At 50.4% G+C, this 23,240-nt stretch overlaps 1 protein-coding gene across 3 annotated transcripts in view; it reads left to right on the plus strand.

Moving 5' to 3' along the window:
* Positions 1–21,932, plus strand: part of IQSEC1 (IQ motif and Sec7 domain 1) — a 219,941-nt gene extending 198,009 nt beyond the window's left edge. Inside the window, exons 6-14 of one of the 3 annotated variants that reach the window (XM_006870471.1) lie at positions 805–971; positions 5,928–6,067; positions 6,486–6,515; positions 8,987–9,112; positions 10,389–10,488; positions 12,613–12,774; positions 13,432–13,608; positions 18,517–18,566; positions 19,846–20,610. In XM_006870471.1, the coding sequence (XP_006870533.1) occupies positions 805–971; positions 5,928–6,067; positions 6,486–6,515; positions 8,987–9,112; positions 10,389–10,488; positions 12,613–12,774; positions 13,432–13,608; positions 18,517–18,566; positions 19,846–20,385 (1,492 nt within the window). In that variant the 3' untranslated portion in view covers positions 20,386–20,610. Of the gene's footprint in view, positions 1–804; positions 972–5,927; positions 6,068–6,485; positions 6,516–8,986; positions 9,113–10,388; positions 10,489–12,612; positions 12,775–13,431; positions 13,609–18,516; positions 18,567–19,845; positions 20,611–21,887 lie in introns of those variants that run through there. The other 2 variants (XM_006870472.1, XM_006870470.1) reach the window with 2 other exon arrangements.
* The last annotated feature ends 1,308 nt before the right edge of the window (positions 21,933–23,240 follow it).

Consider the following 23,240-nt stretch of genomic DNA (forward strand, 5'->3'; position numbering starts at 1 on the left):
GGAGTGGTGGACAGATCGAGTGACTTGGGACAGGTAGATACACTAAGCCACGCCACCTATTGTCCTGCAGACACTCATTTAGTGAAGGTGTGCAGCTTGGCCCGTAGGACATCGGGAAGGTGGTGAGCCCCCAGCCCTCCAAGGATGGGGTAAACCAAATTGGAGCTCCGTGTATTAGCTTAGTGGCTACTGCTTGCTGCTCCTAAGCCTTGGCCGTGGAGCTCTGCCCTAGTTCCTTTTCTCTGTCCCTGCCACTTTGCACTCTGCCTTCCATGAGGAGCTGGTAAAGGGGGCACTGTGAGAGCAGGGGAGTCAGTTTCAAGCAGTGAGAACAGTAAGTGGGATGGCTAAGAAGAAGAGTGGATTAGTGAGTCAGTTGGTTCGGCTGCTGTTTAACGGAGATCCCACTGTAACAATGGCTTAAACCAGGGGCAAGCGCATTTCTCTCTGAACTGGTGTGGAGGCATGAGCTTCTTCATCTCAAGGTCCAGCCCTCAGTCAGATGGCCACCCCTGTCTCTGAGAGGGGACTGGGAAATGAGGTCCTTACCCTAAGCATCTAAAAATATGGGGTGGGTGGGGCTGTAAGAAGAGACAAATGGGTAGTAGGGTCTTCTTTAAGGCAGACAGGGATTATCCCCCTATCAAAAGTAGAAACCGAGACTCCAAGGGAAGTGACAAACCAGGGGTGATTGCCCAGCTGGTGAGCGTAGGAACTCAAGTCATGGTGACTACTCATAAGTGAGGGGCAATCTGACAGTCTGCCTCAGTGGTCCTGACCTTCCTCCTCTCCCCCTGTCCCCAGCCAGCGGTACTGCATCTGCAACCCTGGGGTGGTACGACAGTTCCGGAACCCAGACACTATATTCATCCTGGCCTTTGCCATCATCCTTCTCAACACGGACATGTACAGCCCCAACGTCAAGCCCGAGCGCAAGATGAAGCTGGAGGACTTTGTCAAGAACCTCCGAGGTGAGCTGTGTGTCTTGGACCTCCAGGCTCAGGCAGGAGCACCCTCTTAGCACTCATTCTCAGCTGGTACCTGTGGGGCATGGGGACCAAGAGTGAATAAGCCATGAGTCGTACCCTTCTAGAGTCCTGCAGAGTGTGGACAACAGGACTGAGGGCTGCTGTGCACCTGGCGCTAGTCCACAAAGGAGTGCACGAAACACCACTGCAAAGGTGCACGTAAGCAATTGGGTCACACACAACCAAGTCTTGGGCTTCTGGGGGACCACCCCCTAGGTTGCTTCTGAAGGATGCACAGAGGTCTGATAGCTGCAGGCGGAGGGAAAGCCATTCACCACCAAAGGAGCAGTAGAAGCAAAGACATATGAAAGTGCTGTGGGGCAGGCGGAGCCCAGAGGGTGGAGGATGGGAAGGGAGCCAAGCAGACCTGAGCTGGGGCTGCTCAGAGTGATCAAGGCTGGATCACACCCCTAGCTCTGGTCTCCACTAAACACCATCGCTTAGACAGACCACCTCTGCTCTTGCTCTCTAATGTGGCCTGCCTTACTGATTTTGTACTGTAATGGTTTTGGTTTAAGAGGAAATGTTATGCCGTCTCTATAAATGGAGAACCAGAGATATTTCCAAAGATAAACCCAAAGCACGGTTGTTGAATTCTCTTGGATGCTGTTTAAGGTTTTCCTCTTAGGGGAATGGGAGACCAGAGAGGTGTTAATGACATGGGTAACAACTAAAAGGAAGATAGAAAAATAAATGGGAAGAAACTGATTGACTATCTTCCCTAGCAAGTCCATGTTAGCCAACAGCATGTTCCATGGACCCTAGAAGGAAGAAGCGAGGTTTATAATCCCTCTCCTTGGGGGACTCAGACTACAAGAGCAGAGGTAGATTTAAAGTTTAGATTGGAAATCCTTTAGAAAATATATCATGTATATTTGTTTTAAGTCTAAATCAAGTCCAACCTATTTAGTTTGCTGAACTACTTGAAATTTTCACCCATTTTCTTTTTTTAAACCTTTCGCTTGTCTCCCCATCTCCGCAACAGGATACTCTCTCTGGTACTCTCTCTGTTGGTTGGTTCCTGCTGGTGGTTTCCCTGTCCTAGCCCGCCCCCTAGTGGTAGACACCACTACAACAGGGCAGCCATTGGAACCCCCAGGTCTTTCCCTGGGAAGCAAGCGTGACCCCAAGACCTGAGTGGGGCAAGAACAACCAAGCCTGGAGTGTGGTTTAGAGCCGCCTACTAAGCACTCTGCATGTGGCCTTCCACTAGATTTGAGGGAACGTTGTATGTGCTACAAGGAAAGCCAGATGTTGGCTGTGGTGGTGGTGTGCCATGGAGTCGGTTCCAACTCATAGTGACCCTGCTTAGGGTTTCCAAGGCTGTAATCTTTACAGGAGCAGAAAGCCTCATCTTTCTCTCACAGAACAGCTGGTAGTTTTGAACTGCTGACCTTCAAGTTAGCAGCCCGACTTGTAACCACTATGCTACCAGAACTCCTTGAGGTTGGCTATAGTTCCTAGGAAAACTGAGGCATCTGGAAAACTCATTAATAGCAAATTGTGTCTCCAAAAGAGAGAGCACATTATCATTAGCCCCTCTGATATGGGTGCTGTCTTCAACGAGGCCAGGGCCTCTCCTATGAGCAGCTCCTCTCTAGGCTGAACCTGGTTCTGGCACTCACAGCTACGGATTTTCCATCCTCATGAGCCCAGATGACTGCACACCATCACCACCTCAGAGGAGTCTAAGTTTACCTGAGTGTAGAGCCACACCCACAGGCAGGGCCCTGGTCTCCTACCTGCTTCGTGTCCAGCATTCTGTTTTCCAAGAATGCCTCTCGTCTTCCTTCCTGTGTGTGCACATGCGCAACGCGCACTCCACTTTTCCTGGCAGGACCCTAGCAGCAAGAATTGTGCCTGCTGGGACAGGGCTCAAGGATGGGTGGGGAAGGAAGATAGGATAGCCAGACAGGCAATATTTTTTTTTTTTTTCAATTCTTAAAACAGACTTTGAAATTTATGTTTTGAATAATATTACCTTACATGGTTGAAAACCAGAAGAATGTATCCTTCCAGAGGTTCCTTGTTCAAACAAATGCATGATGGTTTTTAACCTCTCTATTTTGTGCCTGACTTTTTTCATTTATTTTAATTATTTTGCTACTGTTATTTTTTATTGTGAAACTACACAGAGCAAAGCATACTTGTAGTCAACAATGTCCCACATGTACAGTTCAGTGGCACTGACTACATTCTCAAGGTGTACACCCTTCTTCCTACCCTTCTCCCAGTTATTCCACCACCATTAATATGAACTCAGTGCCCCTAAGCAAAAGTCTCCCCTCCAAGTCTCCCTCCCGTCCTTGGTGACCACTCATAATCGTTGGGTGCTATATGTTTGCTTATTTCATGTTAAGTAAGACCGGACAGTATTTGTCCCTTTGTGACTGACTTCTGATGATTCATCCAAGCAGTGGCATGCTTCAGTACTTCATTACTCTTTTGTTTTTTAAGGTTTTTATTGTGGATTGAGTGAAAGTTTACAGGGCACGTCATCAGTTTTACATCCAACAAATCATACACCTTGTTTCATTACAATGATTATAATCCCATCCATGTACCATCAGTTAACAGTATTTCTCTCTATCCACTTTAGCTTTTAAAAAAAAAAAAAAAAACCCACTCAGGCATATATAATAATTTATGTCTTCAAAGGGCACATTCTGCAAGTCTGCCTCCTGGCCACCAGCTCTTAGTCCCTCCCTTCCCATGAATCTAGAGTTCTCAGCCGCTCCCCGTCTCCATGCTCCCGTCTCTGCCTCCGTCTCTGGGCTGCTTCTCTGGATAAGGTCCTGCTTTCTGCTTGTGCACTTCTCCCTTGATGGTCGTAGGATCCTCTGTTTCTGGACTGTAAGATTAACCACACAAGACTGTAAGTTTTTGTTACAAAACTTCTACCTTTACAATTGTGACAGTCACAATTAGTCATGATAACAATTATTCACTATTGAATCATATGAATCTTATCCCCATCTCTTTTCACCGGACCCATCTAGACAATATGACAACTATTCAGTGGGGACTCTATCTTCCCTCACACACTCTTAAACTAAACTCCCTCTTGAAACTTTGTAAGACAGTCACTTCATGCCTTTATCGCCCCCTCACTTTAGGTAGCCAATGTCTAAGATGCCCGTCCCTATCTACCCTGTGTACAGAGGGGGGGATAGCATTGATACTTGATGTGAAGACTCCTTCCCTCTCTGTTAGTATTTAGTTACTACCTCTATAAGTATAGGTCAGTTTCATCAAATTGTAGCAATTTACCCATGTTTCCTTTATTAAAAAAAAAAAAAAAATTGTGGTCTTCCTCTAGTCGAGTTCTGATTATTGAGCCATCGAGGCTAGGTCAAATGGGTTCTGTCTGAAAGTTTGGTGCTCTTGTGCATCTCCCCTCACTTCATATCACCTGGATGCTTCACTCTCAGCTCTAGCCCTCTGTGGCTGTGTCCTTATCCATGGGCTCAGGTGTCCTCAGCTCCCACCACACTTTGGACCAACCAGCCCTTCCTCTTCTCTCTCTCATCTCCAGGTCAACGGGAGTCAATGGACTGGGGTTGAACTCAGCCCATTTCTTCATTGCTGCCTTTCCCCCTCTTCCACTCACCAGTAGACCAATGTGGTCACCAGCAAGTTTACATGCTTGTGTGTGTGTATACCCTTTGAGTTTCAGTCTTAGAGGGGAGTTTGTCCTGAAGGAATTTGATTGCTAGTTATTACTCTTCAGGGTTGAGAAATACTTCACTGTGTTATTTATTATGGCAGAATATATATAAAAGGTACCTTGCCTTTTTCCATTGAATTTAGGAGAAATTTTCCATATCGGCTCACTGTGGTCTTCCCCATTCTTTTTGGCCAGATATGTAATATACATTCATACTAAAGTATGATGATGGCTGAACCAACCCCATGTTGATGGGTAAACAGTTGTCTTCAGTCTTTCCCTATTTGGAAACAATGGTTCAGTAAACAACCTTGGACATGGATCATTTTCCAGATGCAATCAGTGGGCCTGAGGGTGTTTGAATTTATCATTTGGGCAGGTATTGTCAAATTCCCCACAGAAAGGTTGACCTTTCCGTATCCCACTAGTGGTTTATGGGAAGACCCACTTCCCCACAGCCGTACCAGCAGAAGAACCTGTTACCCAGCCTGTGGCCTCCTGCCTATCATATATGTGGGGAGCTGCAGACCTCACCAGGATGAGAATTTGCATTTCTCTGAGGAGTAAGGTCAAGTTGCTGTTCTCACAGCAAGGAAGACTAGGAGCCTGGAGTTAAAGCCACCAGGTTCAAGTCCTGGCCCCTGCTCGTGCCTGTGTGGTGTGGGGAGCAGCAGCAACTACTACAGCATCGTCCTCTCACTCAGCATTCTGCGTGCTTCTCCATTGAAGTCCTCGGTGCTCTAGGTGACCATTCTCTAGTTGGGGACAAGTTGAGAGGCTTCATCACCTGCCCACGGTCACGCAGCTAGTAAGGGATAAAACTAGGATTTGCTTTCCAGGTCTTTTGGAGTCTGAACTTGCAAGCTCTGGGCTTCATAGTCTCCTCCTCCCCACTCTCCTTTGAGCCTCAGTTTTCCATCTGTGTAAAGCAGATGGTCATGCCCACCTCACAGGGCTGTGGTCAGGATAGAGCAAGCAATATATGCAAAGCTCTTTTAAGGAAGTGTAGCCCCACCCAATGCTGGTCCAGATGAAGACTCCATGTGTTGACCTTGCCCCTGGTGGAGGAATTCTGAGGGGATTTGCAATTAACAGGCTGTGTGTCTAGAATGTCTTTGGTCCTATCAGGCATGGTGAAAGGGATCCCTATTCTGATACAGCTTAGCAACTGCCAAGGCTGGGCTGAGGCTCACCAGCCACAGCCATCCAAGCACCAACTTCTCTCCTCCCAGGTGTGGATGACGGGGAGGATATTCCCCGGGAGATGCTCATTGGGATCTATGAGCGGATCCGCAAGCGGGAGCTGAAGACCAATGAGGACCACGTGTCTCAGGTGCAGAAGGTGGAGAAGCTCATTGTGGGGAAGAAACCGGTACGTGGTGGGCCCTGGCATCACCAGAGGGGGCCCCTGTGGGGAGACTGGCAGTTCTGCTGACCCAGCTGTGACCCTGCTGCCACTCTGAACCCCCACCTCCCTAACAGGGCTCCTGCATTATTTCAGGGCTCCGTGTTTTGTCTTCAGTGGCTCCTAATTTGGGGGAGTAGTGGGCATTTCTCAGGGTCTTAGGACAGGCTCTGTGGTAATTCTGTTCCGAGGCCACCTATGCTGGCAGGCTTCCCCTCAAAGCATCCTGTTGCTGGGTCCCAGGTGGTCCCAGGTGCTGTGTCCCAGGATGGGGCAAAGGGAAGGGGCTGCTGTAACTGGACACCAGCACCCTGGTGCTCCTCAGGGCCCAAGCCTACCCTTTGGAACATTAACATCTCCCTTCGTTTCCTCTTCCTCCATATAGATTGGATCCCTGCACCACGGGCTTGGCTGCGTGAGTATTCTCTGTGCTGGTATACTGCCCTGGGGAGACTGTGGACTCCCATCTCCAAAGTTCTGGGTGCTTGAGTTCATTTCCAGAGCAATCAAAAATTCGATGTTTGTAATTACCCTAGCCCCAACTCCCTCCAGACCCGAAGACCTCACAGCAGGGGGGTGGCGGGGAGAAGAGGCAGATGTGTTATGGCAGAAAGCTTCCCAGGAGGTAGTAAGAGCCCTTCTATGTTCCCAGGCACGGAGGTCCTCCTTGACCTCAGCTCAGCAGCTCCCCCACATTCATTGGCAGATGTTTCCTCTTCCAACCCTTGGCTCTCACTTCTTCTTCTCTCAGTGCCCACTGAATCTACCAGCTCACCTTGGAACACATGCTCCTCCAGTCCCCCAGTCCCCTGCTTGTCAACTGTTCTGTCATTATCCCCCCTCCCCAACTGAGACCCGCTTTCCATAGGGAGAGTCCCTAGGCCTTAGCCCACCTCTGCAGCCCCAGATCCTACCATCTTCTCTCCTTCATCCACTTTCTCGCACAAACTGTTTGCCACAGTTCTTCCACTGTTTGTCTCGTATCCCTGAGGTACTTCATTCTGGAGACTCCCAGCAAGTTAGCCTGTCCTCCCTCCCTCCATGTCCCATCGGAGCCAGTCTGTTTATAAGGCTGGAGCTCCAAAAGCCAGGCCTGGGCTCCTGAGACACCAGCTGACTGAGTCAGGTCCAAACGCAGCTTTAGCCATGGCGAAGTGAAAGGTGGATGGCTCCCTGAAGCCTCCCAGGGTGTGTAGAACAGAGAGTGAGGCGAGGACAGGAGCTGTAGAGTGCTGGGGAGGAGCTGCAGACTCAGCACTGGAGTGCTAGCCCCAAAGTCGGCAGGTCTGTACAGCAGGGGTGGGGAACCTTTTATCCAGCAAAATATGTAACATCATATTGTGGGCCATACAAAATCAACTTAAAAATTGCCTACTATATTTGGGCAAGGAGTCCTGGTATGGCATTGTAGAATAAACACTCGACTACAAGGATGGTTTGAATCACAAGATTGGCGGCTCAAACTCACTAGCTGATCCTCGGGTTGCTGTGAGTTGGAACTAACTTGACGACACTTAGCAACAATAGTTGGTCAAACATTAAATTAACTCACCCCTAATACAGGGTCGCTGTGAGTTGGAACCGACTGGACAGCACTTAACAACAGTGTGATGACCGGAGCTGCAGTTGCCTTGGCAGGGTCAGACCAAATGGTTTCATGGACCTTGTACAGTCCGTGGGCCAGACATTCCCTACCCCTGCATTCCAGGGTTGCTATGAATCGGAACCGACTCGATGGCACTTAACAACAACATGGTTTGGAGTAGCCAGGTCCCACAAAGCATCACGAGTCCTGCACAGGAAATAGCTAGGTCTTTCAGACATCGGAACCATTGATGTCTTCTCTGCTAGAAGGCATTTTGGTAGAGGAGAAGTCATTGTGACTGAAGGCAAGTTACTTACTCTCTCTGTGGCTCAGTAAACATGAATTCCTCTCTGATTTGGAGTTCCACATGAGACGGTGTCTGTTGTTAGGTGCCATCAAGTCGCTTCCTACTCAGAGCAACCTTGTATACAACAGGGGGTCCTGAGCCATCCTCACAATCGTTGCTGTATTTGAGCTCATTGCTTCAGCCACAGTGTTGATCCATCTCATTGAGGGTCTTCTTGTTTTTTGCTGACTCTACCAAACATGATGTCCTTCTCCAGGAACTGGTCCCCCCTGATAACATGTCCAGTGTACATGAGGGAAAGTCCCACCATCCTCACTTCTAAGGAACATCCTGGTTGTACTTCTTCCAAGACAGATGTGTTTGTTCTTACAACAATCCAGGCTTACATTCATAGTCTTCACCAATACTATAATCCAAAGGCATCAGTTCTTCCATTTTCTTTATTCATTGTCCAGCTTTCATAGGACACTTTAGAGAGGTCTTTGGCAGCAGATATGCCCAATCCATACGTCTGTCCTTTGATACCTGCTTCCATGGGCATTGATTATGGATCCAAGTACAATGAAATCCTTGACAGTGTCTTTGTTTTCTCCACTCATCCTGACGTTGCTAATTGGTCCAGCAGATTTTCATTTTCTTTACATTGCGGTGTAATCTATGCCGAAGGCTATAGTCTTTGATCTTGAGTAAGTGCTTGAAGGCCTGTTACTTGCTGGAAAGAAGTGAAACTCAGCCTCACCAGAAGCAAAGTCCTTTAGGAGCCATAGGTAGGAAACCTTAAATAGTAGCTTCATGGTAGAGTGCGGAAGACTGCTATCAGGCAAACAGCTGTTCTTTTTTGCCTGGTTTGTGAACAGCGGCCTTTTGAAATCTGAGGCCCTGGCCTGGGTTTCTGGCACACAGGCAGCACCTTGACTGTGGCCTCATGGTGGGTATGCCCAGGCCCAGAGGAGGGACTGGGTAGCTGACGGCAGGACTTTCTCTCTCTGCACAGGTGCTCTCTTTGCCCCACCGTAGGCTGGTCTGCTACTGCCGGCTCTTTGAGGTTCCAGACCCAAATAAACCCCAGAAACTTGGACTGCATCAGCGAGAGATCTTCCTGTTTAATGATCTTCTAGTGGTATGTGGTTCATCCACAGGGGTTGTGGGTAGAGAGCCTCAGCGTCTGCACCTGGGGAAGCCCTTGCATAGGGTGGGAATAGGAGGCTGTGTTAGCCCAAAGTCAGACTCACACTGATGCGAGTGAAAACAGGCCTCAGACCAGACGGGATTTCCGGCTTCAGCCTAATCTCTTCTCACAGGCTGGCACACACAATGTCTCAGCTGCGCAGACTCACCCACCAAGGGAAAGATGTACCCACAGCCAGCACACAGAGGGGGCCTCTTTCTGAGAACCTGAGCCCACGTCTCAGAAGGAATCTTCCTATTTCCTTTGCCCTCCCTAAGCCAGTACTGGGGTCAGGGAGGTGCAGTGCTTTCTTACTGCCTAGGCAGGGGGCACAGCCCCCACACCCTGGAGCTAATGATGGAAGAGGGGCTCCCCAAGGGGAAATGGAGCGGTGCCCAAGAATAGATGGGCTAAGGATGCCCACTCCCACCTGTCCTCCCATGTTTCGGTTCTTCCTGCAGCCCACTCCCACTCTCCCACATGCTTGACTGGATATGAGGACCAGGTGGTCCTTTCTGACTACTGAAGTTAAAGTTTAGACATGTGGGTCCAAATCCTTTATAAAGAGACCTTAAAGTCACCTCAAATCCCTGAACCTTGGTGTCCTCACTCAGAGAAGCTCTGGACAAAGAACCTCACTTGCATGGGGCCTGGCACGTACTGACACTCAGTAAATACAAGTTTCACTTCCTCCCAAGCCACTGAGGCTGCCAGATGCAAAATTCTTCACAGATCTGCAGACTGACTCTGAGCAGGGAGACATGGGACAGGACCTGGCAGAGGTGGGGCTGGCATAGCCATCAGGCACAGGAGCAGATGCCACTTACACGTAGGGGTTGTTTCCAACAGAGGAAAGGCTGTTGCCACTGAGCACTGGCTGCCTGCTATGCCCACCAGGCTACCACACGTGGTGTGTGCACCTTACATGGCTGTAAGAAGGCACCTCAGCTAGCTATCCACAGTAGTGTACCCGCCACCTCTCTGCTGGGCTCTGAGGCTTTGTCTCTAGCCAGGCTGGCAACAGGGACTTGTAAGAACAGAAACCAAGTCACAGTGTGAATGGGCATGCCTTCCTCCCTGTAGTGCCTCTTCCCTGCCCCAGGTACCTCCTCTCCTCCAGAGACCATTGTCACCCAGGAGCCCATGGTCCCCAGGCCACTGATCATCTGGGGCAGGCTGGGGCACTGATGACTGTGCGGCTCAGACTTCTGCCTCTGGCTGCCTACAGGTCACCAAGATCTTCCAGAAGAAGAAGAACTCAGTGACGTACAGCTTCCGACAGTCCTTCTCCCTGTATGGTATGCAGGTCCTCCTTTTCGAGAACCAGTGTAAGTCTGCCCAAAGCCTGTCCAGCCTCTCCCTCCCCATACAGCCTATCCTAGACCTGTGTATATTGCAAAGCCTGGTCTGGCATGAGATGACTGGGAGTCATACCAAGCAGCTTCACACGTGGGGCGAGAAAGCACTTCTCATCCCAGGAGAGGACCCAGTGCGGCTGCCTTTGCTGACAGAGTACTGACAGGTCAGGGTCTCAGTGAACATTACTGAATAGGAAGAATCAAATAACACTATGCTGTTGTGGTGGTAAGGTGCCCTTGTGGCACAGTGAGTTAAGCATTAGACTGCTAACTGCAAGGTCAGCAATTCAAACCTACCAGCTGCTCTGCAGGAGAAAGATGATGCTGCCTACTCCCATAACAGTTTTCTTGGAAACGCTATGACGCACTTCTCCTATAGGGCCACTGTGAGTCAATCCAGTTGCAGTGAGTGAGTTCTTGTGTATATTGTGGCTCAAAAAAAAATTTTTTTTTTTTTTTAATGTGCAAGCCAAATAAAACTGACAAAGCTAGAGCTGACCCATAGGCTTCCAACATGAGACCCCTGATGTGAAAGTATTTCCTATAGAGATTTTAGGGCAATCAGTGTGGCTGAATGGACTAAGGTGCTGGATTTAGGCTCCAGTCTTTTCAGGGGCGTGGGTTCAAATCCCATCACTGCCGTTGTTATGTTGGAGTCCTGGTGTGGCGCTGTAGATTAAAGCACTGAGCTGCAAGGTCAGCTTGAATCACAAGGTCAGCAGTTCAAACTCACCAGCTGCTCCTTGGAAACCCTATACAGGGTCGCTATGAGTCAGAACTGACGTGACAGCACTTAACAACAAGAAGTGCTGGGATGTAGAACTAAGCCCTGGGAGTCTAAAGATAACCTGGTGCCACCTCTTCCCAGAGGTTAAGTGGCCAGTCCTGAGGGGGCTTCATTGCCATCACCTGATTGAGCTGTTGGCCAAGGTTGGGAGGCAGGAGTCATCACTGCTGGTCAGGACAATACCAGAAAGTCACGAACCATTCTAGGTACCAGGCCCCTGGATGCCAGTGTGTGGAAACCAAGCAAGGCATAGCTTCTGGTCTGGGGTGGGATAGACCAGACATGGCAGGGAGTAGGGGTATGGCCCAAGGCAGGGCTCAGGATTGTGCCTCAGACATTTGGGCTCTTCATTGGCAGGAGAGGGAAAGGCATTTGTGAGTGTAGCTGTCCCCTCAGTAGTGCTGCTGACAGAGAAGGGGTTGCAAGCCAGAAGCCATGCCCTCAGACCCTATGTACTCACTCGGTGATACTGAGTTGCCCAGCCCTTCTCACTCCCCATATCTTCTCATAGCCATTCCCCTTGGTCCAGTTCTATCATCTTAGGCATGTAGGTATTTTAGCTGCCAGCCTTGACTAGATCTAAGCAAAGTGGGATCAGTTTTGGGGCCAGGAGCAGTCAAATACCCAGTTACTAAAGGAAGTGCTCAGCCAAGCATTGCCCCCTGAGAGAGGTGATACCAGGATACCAAAGCCCAGAAGACTGATGACGCAGAACTAGCACCAGGAGGGTTTGGGCAGCAAAATGCTGGGTTCAGCAGAGAATGTGTTGGCTGTGAAATGTCCACAGCACATCCCTAGGGAACTATGGATTTGGAGGCCTTCAGGAGAGAATTAAGCTCAGTCCTATCTCAGAATGTTCTGAGGTCCCTGGATAAGACTCCCCTGCCCACACAGGACTCCCACCTGTTCCCTGTCCACCTCCTGCACTCAGCACCAGGCCCCATGACAAGCACCAAGTAGCACGAAGAACCTTAACTCAAGGGTCTGAGGCTCCATGGCCTGTGGGGAATGGGAAGAAGAAAGTGGGCCCTGGCTTTTTCCTGAGAATTGACCAGATCTCCCCCGTGACTTCACATATGGAACAAAATGGACACAAGTGAGAGAGATGGAGACTGGTGGTCCCTCCAGTCTTGCTGATGATGTTAGCACCTTTCCTCCCTCACGCTACGTGTCTGTGAAGAACTTAGACGCTGAGCTCTTCTCCCATGCAGATACTGATTTGAGATTTAGTGCTACTTTCTTGACTAGAAAGGAAATTATAGAATATACTAAAAACACAGGGCTTTCCTCCTTTCCTTCTCCTCCAGACTACCCCAATGGCATCCGGCTCACGTCTGCTGTCCCCGGCACAGACATCAAAGTGTTAATCAACTTCAATGCACCTAATCCTCAAGACCGGAAGAAATTCACAGATGACCTGCGGGAATCCATTGCAGAAGTACAGGAGATGGAGAAGCACCGAATAGAGAGTAGGTCCCTGGGCTCTCGGGGAGGAAGAGACAGCAGACACAGGCATTTGCCTCCCTCCCTGATGGCTGTGATGGTGGTCAGAGGCAGAGTGGCCATTGACTCCCTGAGCCCCACAGAGATGCTCCCAGGTGATTTGTAGCTTTCTGCATAGTCACAGAGCTCTGGAGCTGAGCTCCTCAAGGGTTTAGTGTGCTTGTCTTCATCTTCCCGCACCCAGAACGGATGGTGTCTAGGTCATAACTGTCCCCTGGGTGTACTGGATAGAGAGCAGGGAGGGAAGAAGATGCTAGTCCCTGCCTCCCTTGCTCCATGTCTCCCTGGAGCATGAGGCTTTCCTGTGCTCCACCCCTCCCTCAGCAGTATGGCCTGCTTAGCCCTTCCCATCTCCCACCTCGGGGAGCTCTTTCTCCACTGGTGGACCCTCACAGCTAGAGAGTGACTGCCATTCCTGCATGCTGACTGGCAGCCTCACTCTCCAGCATCCCTTCCTAGGATCACCTTTCCTCTTCCTTGCATCCAAGGCTCTCACTGTACCCTCTTTCCCAGGAACAACCTGCCCTCCAGGGGCTGGGCTCCTCAGCAACCCCCTTCCACCACCACCCCACCTCAGCCCATTCCCCTCTCACTTTCCCTCTCTGTTTCCCTCTCTGTTTCAGCGGAGCTGGAGAAGCAGAAGGGCGTTGTGCGGCCCAGCATGTCCCAGTGCTCCAGCCTGAAAAAGGAGTCAGGCAATGGGACACTGAGCCGGGCCTGCCTGGATGACAGCTATGCCAGTGGCGAGGGCCTCAAGCGCAGCGCGCTCAGCAGCTCCTTAAGGGACCTCTCAGAAGCGGGTAAGAGCTAGGCCTAGAACCACCTTCCTAGCCCAATGCATGCAGGACTCAGACGGGCATGTCCGCAGTCGGGGCATGCATTGTGCGCCGGGAAGGGCCTGCGTGGAGCCAGCAGCAGCAGGGTTCAGGCGGAGGACTCTGAGGCTTCGTGTGAGCTTCCTAAAGCCAGAGCAGCACCTGGCAATGCAGAAAGGGTGTCCCCAACGGCAGAGGAAAGCAGGGTCTACCAAAGCAATCTAGCCAAAACAACCTGGGGCGCTCCCCACGTTTCCCTTCTCTTCTTCCAGGGGTGTTTATTTAATTACTTTCTGAAATTGCTTCTAACATGGAGAGAACAGGCCCGGCTGGTGGTTGTGTCCCGTGTGCCTTATGCTGCTGCATTCTTCTGTTTATGCTGATGAATGAAATTGAGTGAAGCCCCTCTACACTGTGTCTGGAGACTCCCCTTTTCTGCTGGTCTTGCTCTCCCTGTGTGTTAGCCTTTCCTGGGAAACCCATGTTTCCACAGCCACAATGGAGTGCTGAATGTGAGGGAAAACTCTGGTGGAAATGGGGTTTTGTTGTTGTATCTTTGTTTCTGTGTGTTTCATTTGTTGCCAGCCACTTAGCCCCCAAGCAAGCAGCACCCCTCCAGCCTCCCAGGTTTCCCAAGTTTGGGGGCACCTTAACCACCAGGGAACAGGGAGGGAGCTTCTGCCAGCTACTTTGCCTACGGATGTTAGAACAGGGTCCAGAAGGCCTGCCTGCACGTTCTCCTCCAGATTGACTGTGGGTGAGGGGCTGCACCATACTTCCTCAGCCCCACTAGTCACATCTGGCTGCTCAACTTCTCTCAGAGGTGGCTCCAAGGGGCTGTCGTGGTGCAGGCTGCACAAGGTGTTATAGTTTAATGCTGTGCTCAGTATCGTAGGTTCCACCTGCCCTGATGCCCTCGCCCCAGAGCCTGACATTGTGAAATCCTCTCAGACCAACCTCCTCCACTGACAGGGCCCAAAAGCCCTTCCTTTCCTATCCAGTGAGCCTGTCCACCTCACCCAGCCCTACTTCTGGACCCACCCTAAGACAGCCTGCTCCTACCAACTCCCACCTGCCCGCAGCATTACTTCACTTACGCTTATTCATTTCCCAGATTTTTTTTTTTTAAGTTGATGTGTTTTTTTTTTTTCTTTCGACATTTATTTTTCCATAGTAAAAATCAGAGCTCCATAGCCAGCACCAGGGTTTGCCCCCAGATTTCTCCTCTTCAGCACTACTGACACAGAGAGCCAGCTCATTCTCTGCTGTGGGCTGTCCTGTGCATTGCAGGAATTTTGGCAACTTCCCTGGTCTTGACCCACTTGGGTGCACTAGTATTCCCCAGTCATGACAATCAGTCATACCTCCCGGCACTGCCTGGTGTCCTCTGGAGTTGAAACAGCCCCTGGTTGAACACCAAGGCCTAGTGGAGTGCTTTGGGCCTCTGAGTTTGTGCAGTGCGGCAGTCCTGCCCACACTGTTCCCTAAGGATATCCCAGGAGTGCCTGGGAGCTACACCCACTCTAGCTCCCAGCCATTGGGATCCGGTGCTGCCTTCTACCCGACCTCTGCTGTCTACTCTCTGCCAGAGTTCAGGGATCATCCAGTCTGCAGAGCCAGGGCCATCTATCAGAGGGATGGAATTCCCAGAGTGTGCTATTTTCCATTTATTGTAATTAGTGCCACAACTATTCAAGGTTGAATCCTCTCTGAGCCCTAAGCCACAATAACAAAAACCAGGAATAGATCCCAGAGAGCTTCTGCAGACAGGAAGGTTAGATGGTGAGGTGTGATGGGGATTTGGGCTCAGGCAGCCACCCAAGCCCAAGACTTGATCACGAAAGCACGAAGGTCAGGAGGCTTCCCAGAACAGCTCTGGGCTTGCTGTTGGAGATGTAGAAGGCCACACACTGGACAAAACTAGGGCCATGAGCTCTCCTGAGGCTGCATTCACTCCTGCATCACCACACCTGGTCCCACAGTACTCAGCATGAGAGCCTGACACCAGGAGAAGCTTGTCAAGAAGAAGCAAGGCCAGGGGCAGCCTCTTTCCTCAGAGCAGGGGCCCCTTGGAGCAGCTGCCCCTAGACCTGCGACTCACCAAGGACACCTCCGTCAGCCCAGCGTGAACCTTGGGAGCTGATGAGACTTTCACAGAGTGAGACCTAGGAGTCAGCCCTTCAGAGGACACCTCTGGGGAGCCACTGGCATTCCAAGAGGATGAGAAAAGAGCCCAGCTCCTCACGAGTGAGCCAAGAGGCCTTCCTGATGTTTAGAGGCTTTGGTTTCCTTTGGTCAGGGCTGCATATGCTACTATATCAGTGCCACCCGTTCTCTGCCAACCCATGCATGTGCCTCCGAGATGAAGGACCCAACAAGTGTACAGAAACAGGTATGGACAAACTTTGGCTCCTGCTTCTCAGAACAGTCAAGTCAAGGTGCACATGGACCGAACTCCAGACAGGCCTCTATCCTGCCCCACTTAGCTGATCAACACCAACTTCCCACAGAGAGGATGTCTTCTGGGACCACAGACACTACCTGCACCAAGTGTCCACGCCTTTGGGTGCCTTTAGCCCTGCAGACCTGAAGACTGCTGTGTTCTGCAGGTATGCGGCCCTGTCTGGAAGGGTCCATGGTGCTTAGAAGTGCTAACAGTGGGTGGATAAAGCAGCACCTGCTGCCACATGATGGATGGATGTTCTGCAGGTGGAATGGCCCTGTGGCCGCCCCTTAGGAGGCAGAGCTGGGCATGGAGGAGAACTGTGGATGTCCCTCCTTCCACCCCAGACACAGCACTCCCCACCAGATAGAGTCCCCGTCAGGGCGTGGTTTAACACTTGGATTCTGGAGTCAGCCTGGACAGGTTCATCTCTCAGTTCTGCACTCATTAGCTGCCAGAGCTTGGCCAGGCTACAGCTTGGAACCTCAGTTTCCTCTTCTATAAAGTGGGGGCGATCACATTTTCCCTCACATGGTTGCTATGAGAAATAGCTGATTCATGTGACACATGTGTAAGTTCGGTGCATGTGACTTTCATTGTGGTGATTATTATTGAGCACATGCATCCTGAGGGCCATGGCTAAGTGCCGGCCACGTCCTGTCGTGACTCTGAGGAAGAAAAGAGCAGCACCCTGACAAAGTAACTGCGCTGGGAGCTCCTTCCAAACAAATGACTATTGATGTCGCTGCTGCCTGCACATGACAGGGCCTGGTATGGCTCTAGTAACAGCAACCAGCAGAGGTGAGGGCAGGATTCCGTGAGGGGAGGATGCCTGAGAAGAGAATGGCTTTGGGGCCAAGTATGGCCCGGGAACCTGGAGATGGCGTGAAGCTCACTATGGCTCACCTCACCTCATCAGTACATGTGCCTGAGCAACTGCAGTTGGTTGTGTGTGCTCATGTGTGTGCACACACGTGGGCACACCTTCAGACCCAGGTTGTAGTGTGCAGGCATGTTTAGAAGTGTGCCTACGAGTACATGGAGGTTGGGGACTTGAGTGCAGAGAGAGCTGCTGATCTGAGAAGTTGTGAAGACATCCAGTTGACAGCTCTTCTACATCCTGGCCGCACTGGACAGATTTGGGAGGAGAGAGTCATATTCTGGTGACTGTGTGAGGCCCAAAGGATGCAGAAACACTTTTTCATGTAGCACTTGAGTGGTTGCTGTAGCTCGGGTGAGCAGCAGCTTTCACACAGAAGCTGGGGGATGCGGATGACCAAGAGGCACATATCTGCCTCTTCCTTGTTCAAGAGCTTAGAGGGAGCCTTGGCTATTAGACTTGATCCCTATGGAATGGGCCATAGACTCAGTCTTTCCACAAACATAGTGATACTGCCGATAGCATCATTGTAGACCTTAGCTGTTTCTAGTACTCAACACTGGTATTGCATAGACAGAACCTTCCAGAGGGGCCCATTCTCTGTCCCCTCTTCCCATCCTCACTCTCAGGGCTGAATAGAGACTAGACCCGTATGGCTGGACACTGACAGTGTGCCAGTCTCCATGTCCTTCAGGAATCCATGAGTTCTCCAAAGAGATGTGGCAACCCCAGGTGGCTCCTGGGCCCCAAGCAAGAGGAAGACATGGCCCTGCCTGGGTCCAGACTCACATGTTGCGTGTAATTGCGCCTCATTCTGTTGAGAGGGCTCTGCAGCCTCTTAAGGAGCGGTGCCCACAGTGCAGGAGCAAACACTGCACAGACCAAGTTCTCTGCCCCCAGAGGTACCTGCACCTGTCAGCAGTCCCAGAGAAAAAGACAATGCCTAGCTGAGTTGTCTTAACCATTAAACCCCCACCCTGGCAAAAAATAAAAGTCTCTATATGTGTGTGTATGTGTGTATGTCTCTCTCTCTCTGTATTAAATATACATATATATATATATAAAATCCTCTAAAAGTCAGGACTGCTTCAGGATCACTCTGGGTTATTTGTAATGACTGGAGAAGCTGCCCTCCCCCACAGCCCCTGGGAGCAGCAGCAGCAGCTGGGGCGAGCCTGGCACCAGCAGTAGAAAGTGAACAGATTTTCATGTTTCATGTCCTCAGGCCCCAGTTATGCACAAACCTCAGCCTACCAGGAATCCCCTGCCCACAAGACAAGGGGTATAAAGCTGGGGCTGGTTTCAATTTTTTTGCTGTTGTTTTTTGCTTTTTAAAACCTCAGGGGTTTTTTCTCCCCCCTACCTCGTTACTGCACTGCTGTCGGCTTCCCCATTAAGCCTCCTCCAACCCACCCACTCGTGGCACCTGCAGGCAGGTGGGCCCTGGTGCCTGAGCCTGCGACCTAGTTGAGTCCCCGCGTGGCTCCCCCGTAGTGGTGCCAGGCTCTGTGGCAGCGGCTCTCCGGTCTCGTGTCCGTGTCTAACCTCTGGTATTGCATGTTCTGGGCAGGGAAGCGAGGGCGTCGCAGCAGTGCGGGATCGCTAGAGAGCAATGTGGAAGTAAGTAGGAAGCGCCTTCGTCCAGCTGGCTGTCGTGTGTTGCCTCCTCAACCCTTGGTTTATATCTGTTGTCCTTTTGTTTGTTTTTTTTTGGGGGGGGGGGGGGTTGTTTGTTTCGCTCCTCCTTCCCCTACCGTACACGGACGCACACACAGACAACACGCCCTCCCCAGCCTGCCTGTGTCAGCCCCGTGCATGCTGGCTTTCCTCTGTGCCTAGAAATACCTGTGCCTCTCACCAGCTTGTTCCTGACCGGAGCCGTGGGGGGGAGGTTCTGGATTTTGCATTTCAGTTGCCGCTTAACCCCATCCTTTGTGGTCCCTGAGCATGATTAACCATCTGGCTTTCTGGCACCCCCTGGGTCCCTACGGAAGCCAGTACTGCCCCTAGGCGGGCAGGTTGCAGTCACTGTGGCACCCCACTCACCCACCACTCTCGCTGTTGGATGTTTTTGCTGAATTTTGGACTGCCATGCTCCACCATCCCCATCGCTTCCTTTCTAGTTTCAGTTGCTGTGTGTCTGCAGTCATGACATCATGGAATTGCTTAGCTAGCTCGTGGGAGGAGGAAAGCCTGGAGAGAGATTCAGTGTGGATTTCATGAGATTTCATTCATCCTCAAGCCATTTCTCTCTCAGTGTTCACATCTTAACCTCATCTTGCAGATCTTTTTCTGTTCCTTTCTTTTTCCTTGTTTGGTTTGCAGTAGGTAGCTGCAGTGAATGCCTAGGCAGTGCCCCACACCCAAAAGACAAGGTTCCCTGATCCCTGTCCCCATCACCACCTTCCCAGAAACCTTGGAACCAAGACAGGCTACCCAGATGCCACTGGGCCCGTTAAGACCCAGGAGAGCGCAGGGTGCAATTTCAGCAGACTCTGGGTCCCTTTTTCATGCGCACCAGCTCTTCCCTAGTTCACTCACCACTAGCAGCTCACAGATAACCCCATTTGGATCTGAAACCCCAGGCAGGCTTCCAGTTACAAAATGATTGTCAGAGAAAGCAGAGAGGAGGGTGCCCTCTCCCCTGCCCACCACTTCTGTTACTGGAAGGCCATTTCTCAAGGTCCCATCAGCCCCCCTTTCCCCTAGCTGTCTACCAGTTAGCATGAGAACAGGTGGGGCCTGAAGCAGCTTCACCCAGTCCTGCCTTCTGTGGCCAGTGAGGTGAACCAAGGCTTAGCAGTCAGTGGGTGAACTTTGTACATTTAAAAAAAAAAATCATTCTGACCTAAGTACTTTAAGATCTTTTAATTTTGATTTCTATGAATTTCCTTTTTAGGGGTCCATCATTAGCAGTCCTCACATGCGCCGGAGAGCTACATCAACACAAGAGTGTCCATCTCGCCCACACCAGACTATGTCTAATTCCTCCTCCCTCCTGGGTTCCTTATTTGGTAGTAAGAGAGGGAAGCCCCCTCCCCAGGCCCACCTACCCCCAGTCCCTCCCCACCTGCCCCCCCACCCACCCATTCTGCCCCACCCACAGCACTCTTTGGCCAGCCATCACCAGGGGCCTGCAGAGGGCCAGACGCAGGCCCAGGTGCATGGGCACCACACCCCATACTGCCACATGCAGCAGAATCCACCCCCTTACCACCACCACCACCACTACCACCCTCCCCAACATATCCAGCATGCACACCAGTACCACCAGGGTCCCCACGGGGGGCACCCACCTTATGGGGCCCACGCTCATGGCCACCCCACGTTGCCCTCAGCCCAGTCGGGGCACGCAGCACACCACCATGGGCAGCCACCTGCCCCGCCGCCCCCCACCAGCAGCAAGGCCAAACCCAGCGGCATCAGCACAATTGTGTAGACAGCCTGGGCAGGGGTCCCAGACTCCCTGGAATAACTGCACACCACACAGAGGCACACCCAAGAGGGTGCCAGTCTCAGACCAAACCCAGGGCACTTCTATTTCCATCTCTCCTTTTGGTTCCCCATGGCCTCGATGGAGCCCCATGAGCCTCAGGGCTGGGCTTTTAGGGAACAAAGCTCTGACTCAATTGAGTGTTGGCACCCTGGGCTCCATTCATCTCCGCCTTGAAACGGTCCACCTGCCCAGTAGATGTTGGACTGCCTTCCACCCCCACTTCAGCCTTCACCTCTCTGCTCCCTAATTTTACACGCACATGAAAACCCAGCCTAGAAAAAGTGATATTTAAAAAACAAAACAAACACCCAAAACTTGCTGCATTATTGCTCTTTTATTAACAATGGGCAAAAAAATTAAGTAGACCTGATATGGTTGATGAAAGTACGTAAGTAAACTTTATATAATATAAATATATAAATATATAAATAAATATCTATATATAGTGTATAGGTAGTATTTGTGTGTGAAAGGCAGATGTTTCAGTCCACAAACTTAGCAATATAGATTTACAAGGAGCTCCACTTGCCTGATAGAAAGACAGTACCTTAGCTGAGTGTGTGAGAGAGTAGACCAAAAACTTTAAATGCTAGGAACAAATGCAGATACTTCCATATTTTCATAAAAGAAGAGAAGTTCCTCCAGGACTGTCTCAAATCTTGACCTAATCATTACTAACTGTGCCAAGTAACATAGCATCTAACTGTTTAAAAATCCAATATTGCTTTGTATAAATCCTTATTTTATTAACAGAATACTATCATAAGTAATCAGTATTATAATTGCTCTGTTATTTCAGGTAAGCCAATAGGTAAAATGCAGTCAACTTTACAGTAGCAACATGGGACAGCTAGTTAGGAACTGGTTGTCTTAGAATATTGGTTACACAGACTCTTAGACACTTTAATGGCTGTGATAACTGTGAACTCCCATGATCCATATTTCTTTTGTATGCATATGATTTAATGCACACTCATTCAGAGTCCTCTATGAGGGACACCCATACGTACACAGCAGAAGTATTCATCTCCAACATGAAAGTGACCAACCTTCATCCTTGCCTCCCCAACACCATGACTTACTCATCTTGTTTCCAACCACCGCAGGCAGAAGGCCCTGGAGAGTGTTTCCACTAGGAACCACTCTGGACCTGAAGGCTGATGTTAGCATCTGGCCATCCAGGGCCATGTGTGTGTTTTCCATTTTGTTTCTGAGGGGTAGCGGTGATTGCTGTAATTCCATGTAGCCATGTGCTAGCAGAACACCTGTGTCATCACTGTGGCCCACGAGTACCCAGCCCTCACCAGGCGAAGCCCTGCTGCCTTCTCATGGTCCAGTTAGCTGCCAGGGCATCACATGACTCTCAGCTGTGCTCTTGTCGCTTCTGTGTTGTGGTGACACCTCCAAGTTCTGTGCCTGAGTCACACATGGGCCATACTTTGTAGTTTCAGCCTTTTGAACCACTGCAGCCACCAGTGCTTTGCTCCTAAGCCGCAGGACCCGAGGACTGCCCAGTGGCCCGTGCCCAGGTGGAGAGCCCTTTCAGAAAGGGCGAAGCGAAAACATGACTGCGGGCTGTGGACATCGGCCCCACTGTCAGAATACAATGCGGAGTGTGGTGGCTGGACTGCAAGAAGAGATGGGAAGTCCACCTGTGGCTTTGGGTTACCCTGGTTGGGTGTTTGGGGTTTTGCCGATGTCCCGGCCTTCCCAGCTCCTTTGTCATACCATTGAGATCATCATACCAGCAAATCTGCGAACTGAGCACTTAGTCTTCACAGAGAGCAAATACAGCAATGTAGAGTTTAGCCTTTTTGAAACAAGGATGGCTTTAACCTGCCCACCTTTGTCTTCCCATCGGCGTGGTATTTCTTTCTGAGGCATCTGCTCTGGAAGAGAGATACGAAGCATGTGAGCTTCTGCTTTGGTCCAGGCCAGCCAGGCTGGTGGGAGGCAGCATGATTTCATCACTTCCTGAATCCTTGGATTTGCCTCACGTCAGGCTCCTGGAGGCCCTCTCTGTCTTACAATTTACAGGGTGGTGTTCTGACCAGGAGAAATTGGGCTGGACTGCATGTCATCAGCATCCGTTTTGTGAGGCTACACTCTATGTATTGTATATTTGCAAATATATCAGTGTTACTGTTGACAAATAGTTGAAGTAAAGTGATAACATATTAAATATGTCAGCTTTTCTTCACCCTCTGTACCAATGGTAGAGTCTAACTGTACACTTTAGGTTGTTCCAGAAAAGATACGGACTGTTTTGTACAAAAATTGCTCTTTCTGAAAAAAACAGAAAAAAGAACAAACAATAAATCCAGTGACGCGGTCTCAGTCCATTGCTGTCCCATGCACTGCAGGGGCCATTAGGAATGTTCACCCTCCAAAACTATTGGCAATGTGTCCTGAAGCCTTGTCGGGGACACAGAAGGGCTGAATCTAGTGAAAAGGGCACAACAAATTACATTTCTCCCCATGCTCCCAACTTTGCGTCCAAGTCAATGAGGTTTCATCATTTTTTTTTCCCAAGCTTATTGTAAGAAGTGTTTCTAGAAGGTACATTGTTTAAGGAAGCTAGAATCATGTTGGCCAAATCTTATTTAGAAAGCAAAAGCTGCTAACAAACTGGCATGTCCCAAATTGTTTTCCTGGGGTCATGCACTAGAGATCTCAGCCACTTCCCCTGTCATCCGCTGTCCTCGACAGGAGGACGGAGGAGGCTGCAGGCCCTTTCTACTGTCAGGACACACTTGGAGCAATTTTCTCAAGTTGCACAAATTAATTCAATGACATCA

Source organism: Chrysochloris asiatica, unplaced genomic scaffold, assembly GCF_000296735.1.
Source record: "Chrysochloris asiatica unplaced genomic scaffold, ChrAsi1.0 scaffold00142, whole genome shotgun sequence".
In the NCBI taxonomy this organism is placed as follows: Eukaryota; Metazoa; Chordata; class Mammalia; order Afrosoricida; family Chrysochloridae; genus Chrysochloris; species Chrysochloris asiatica.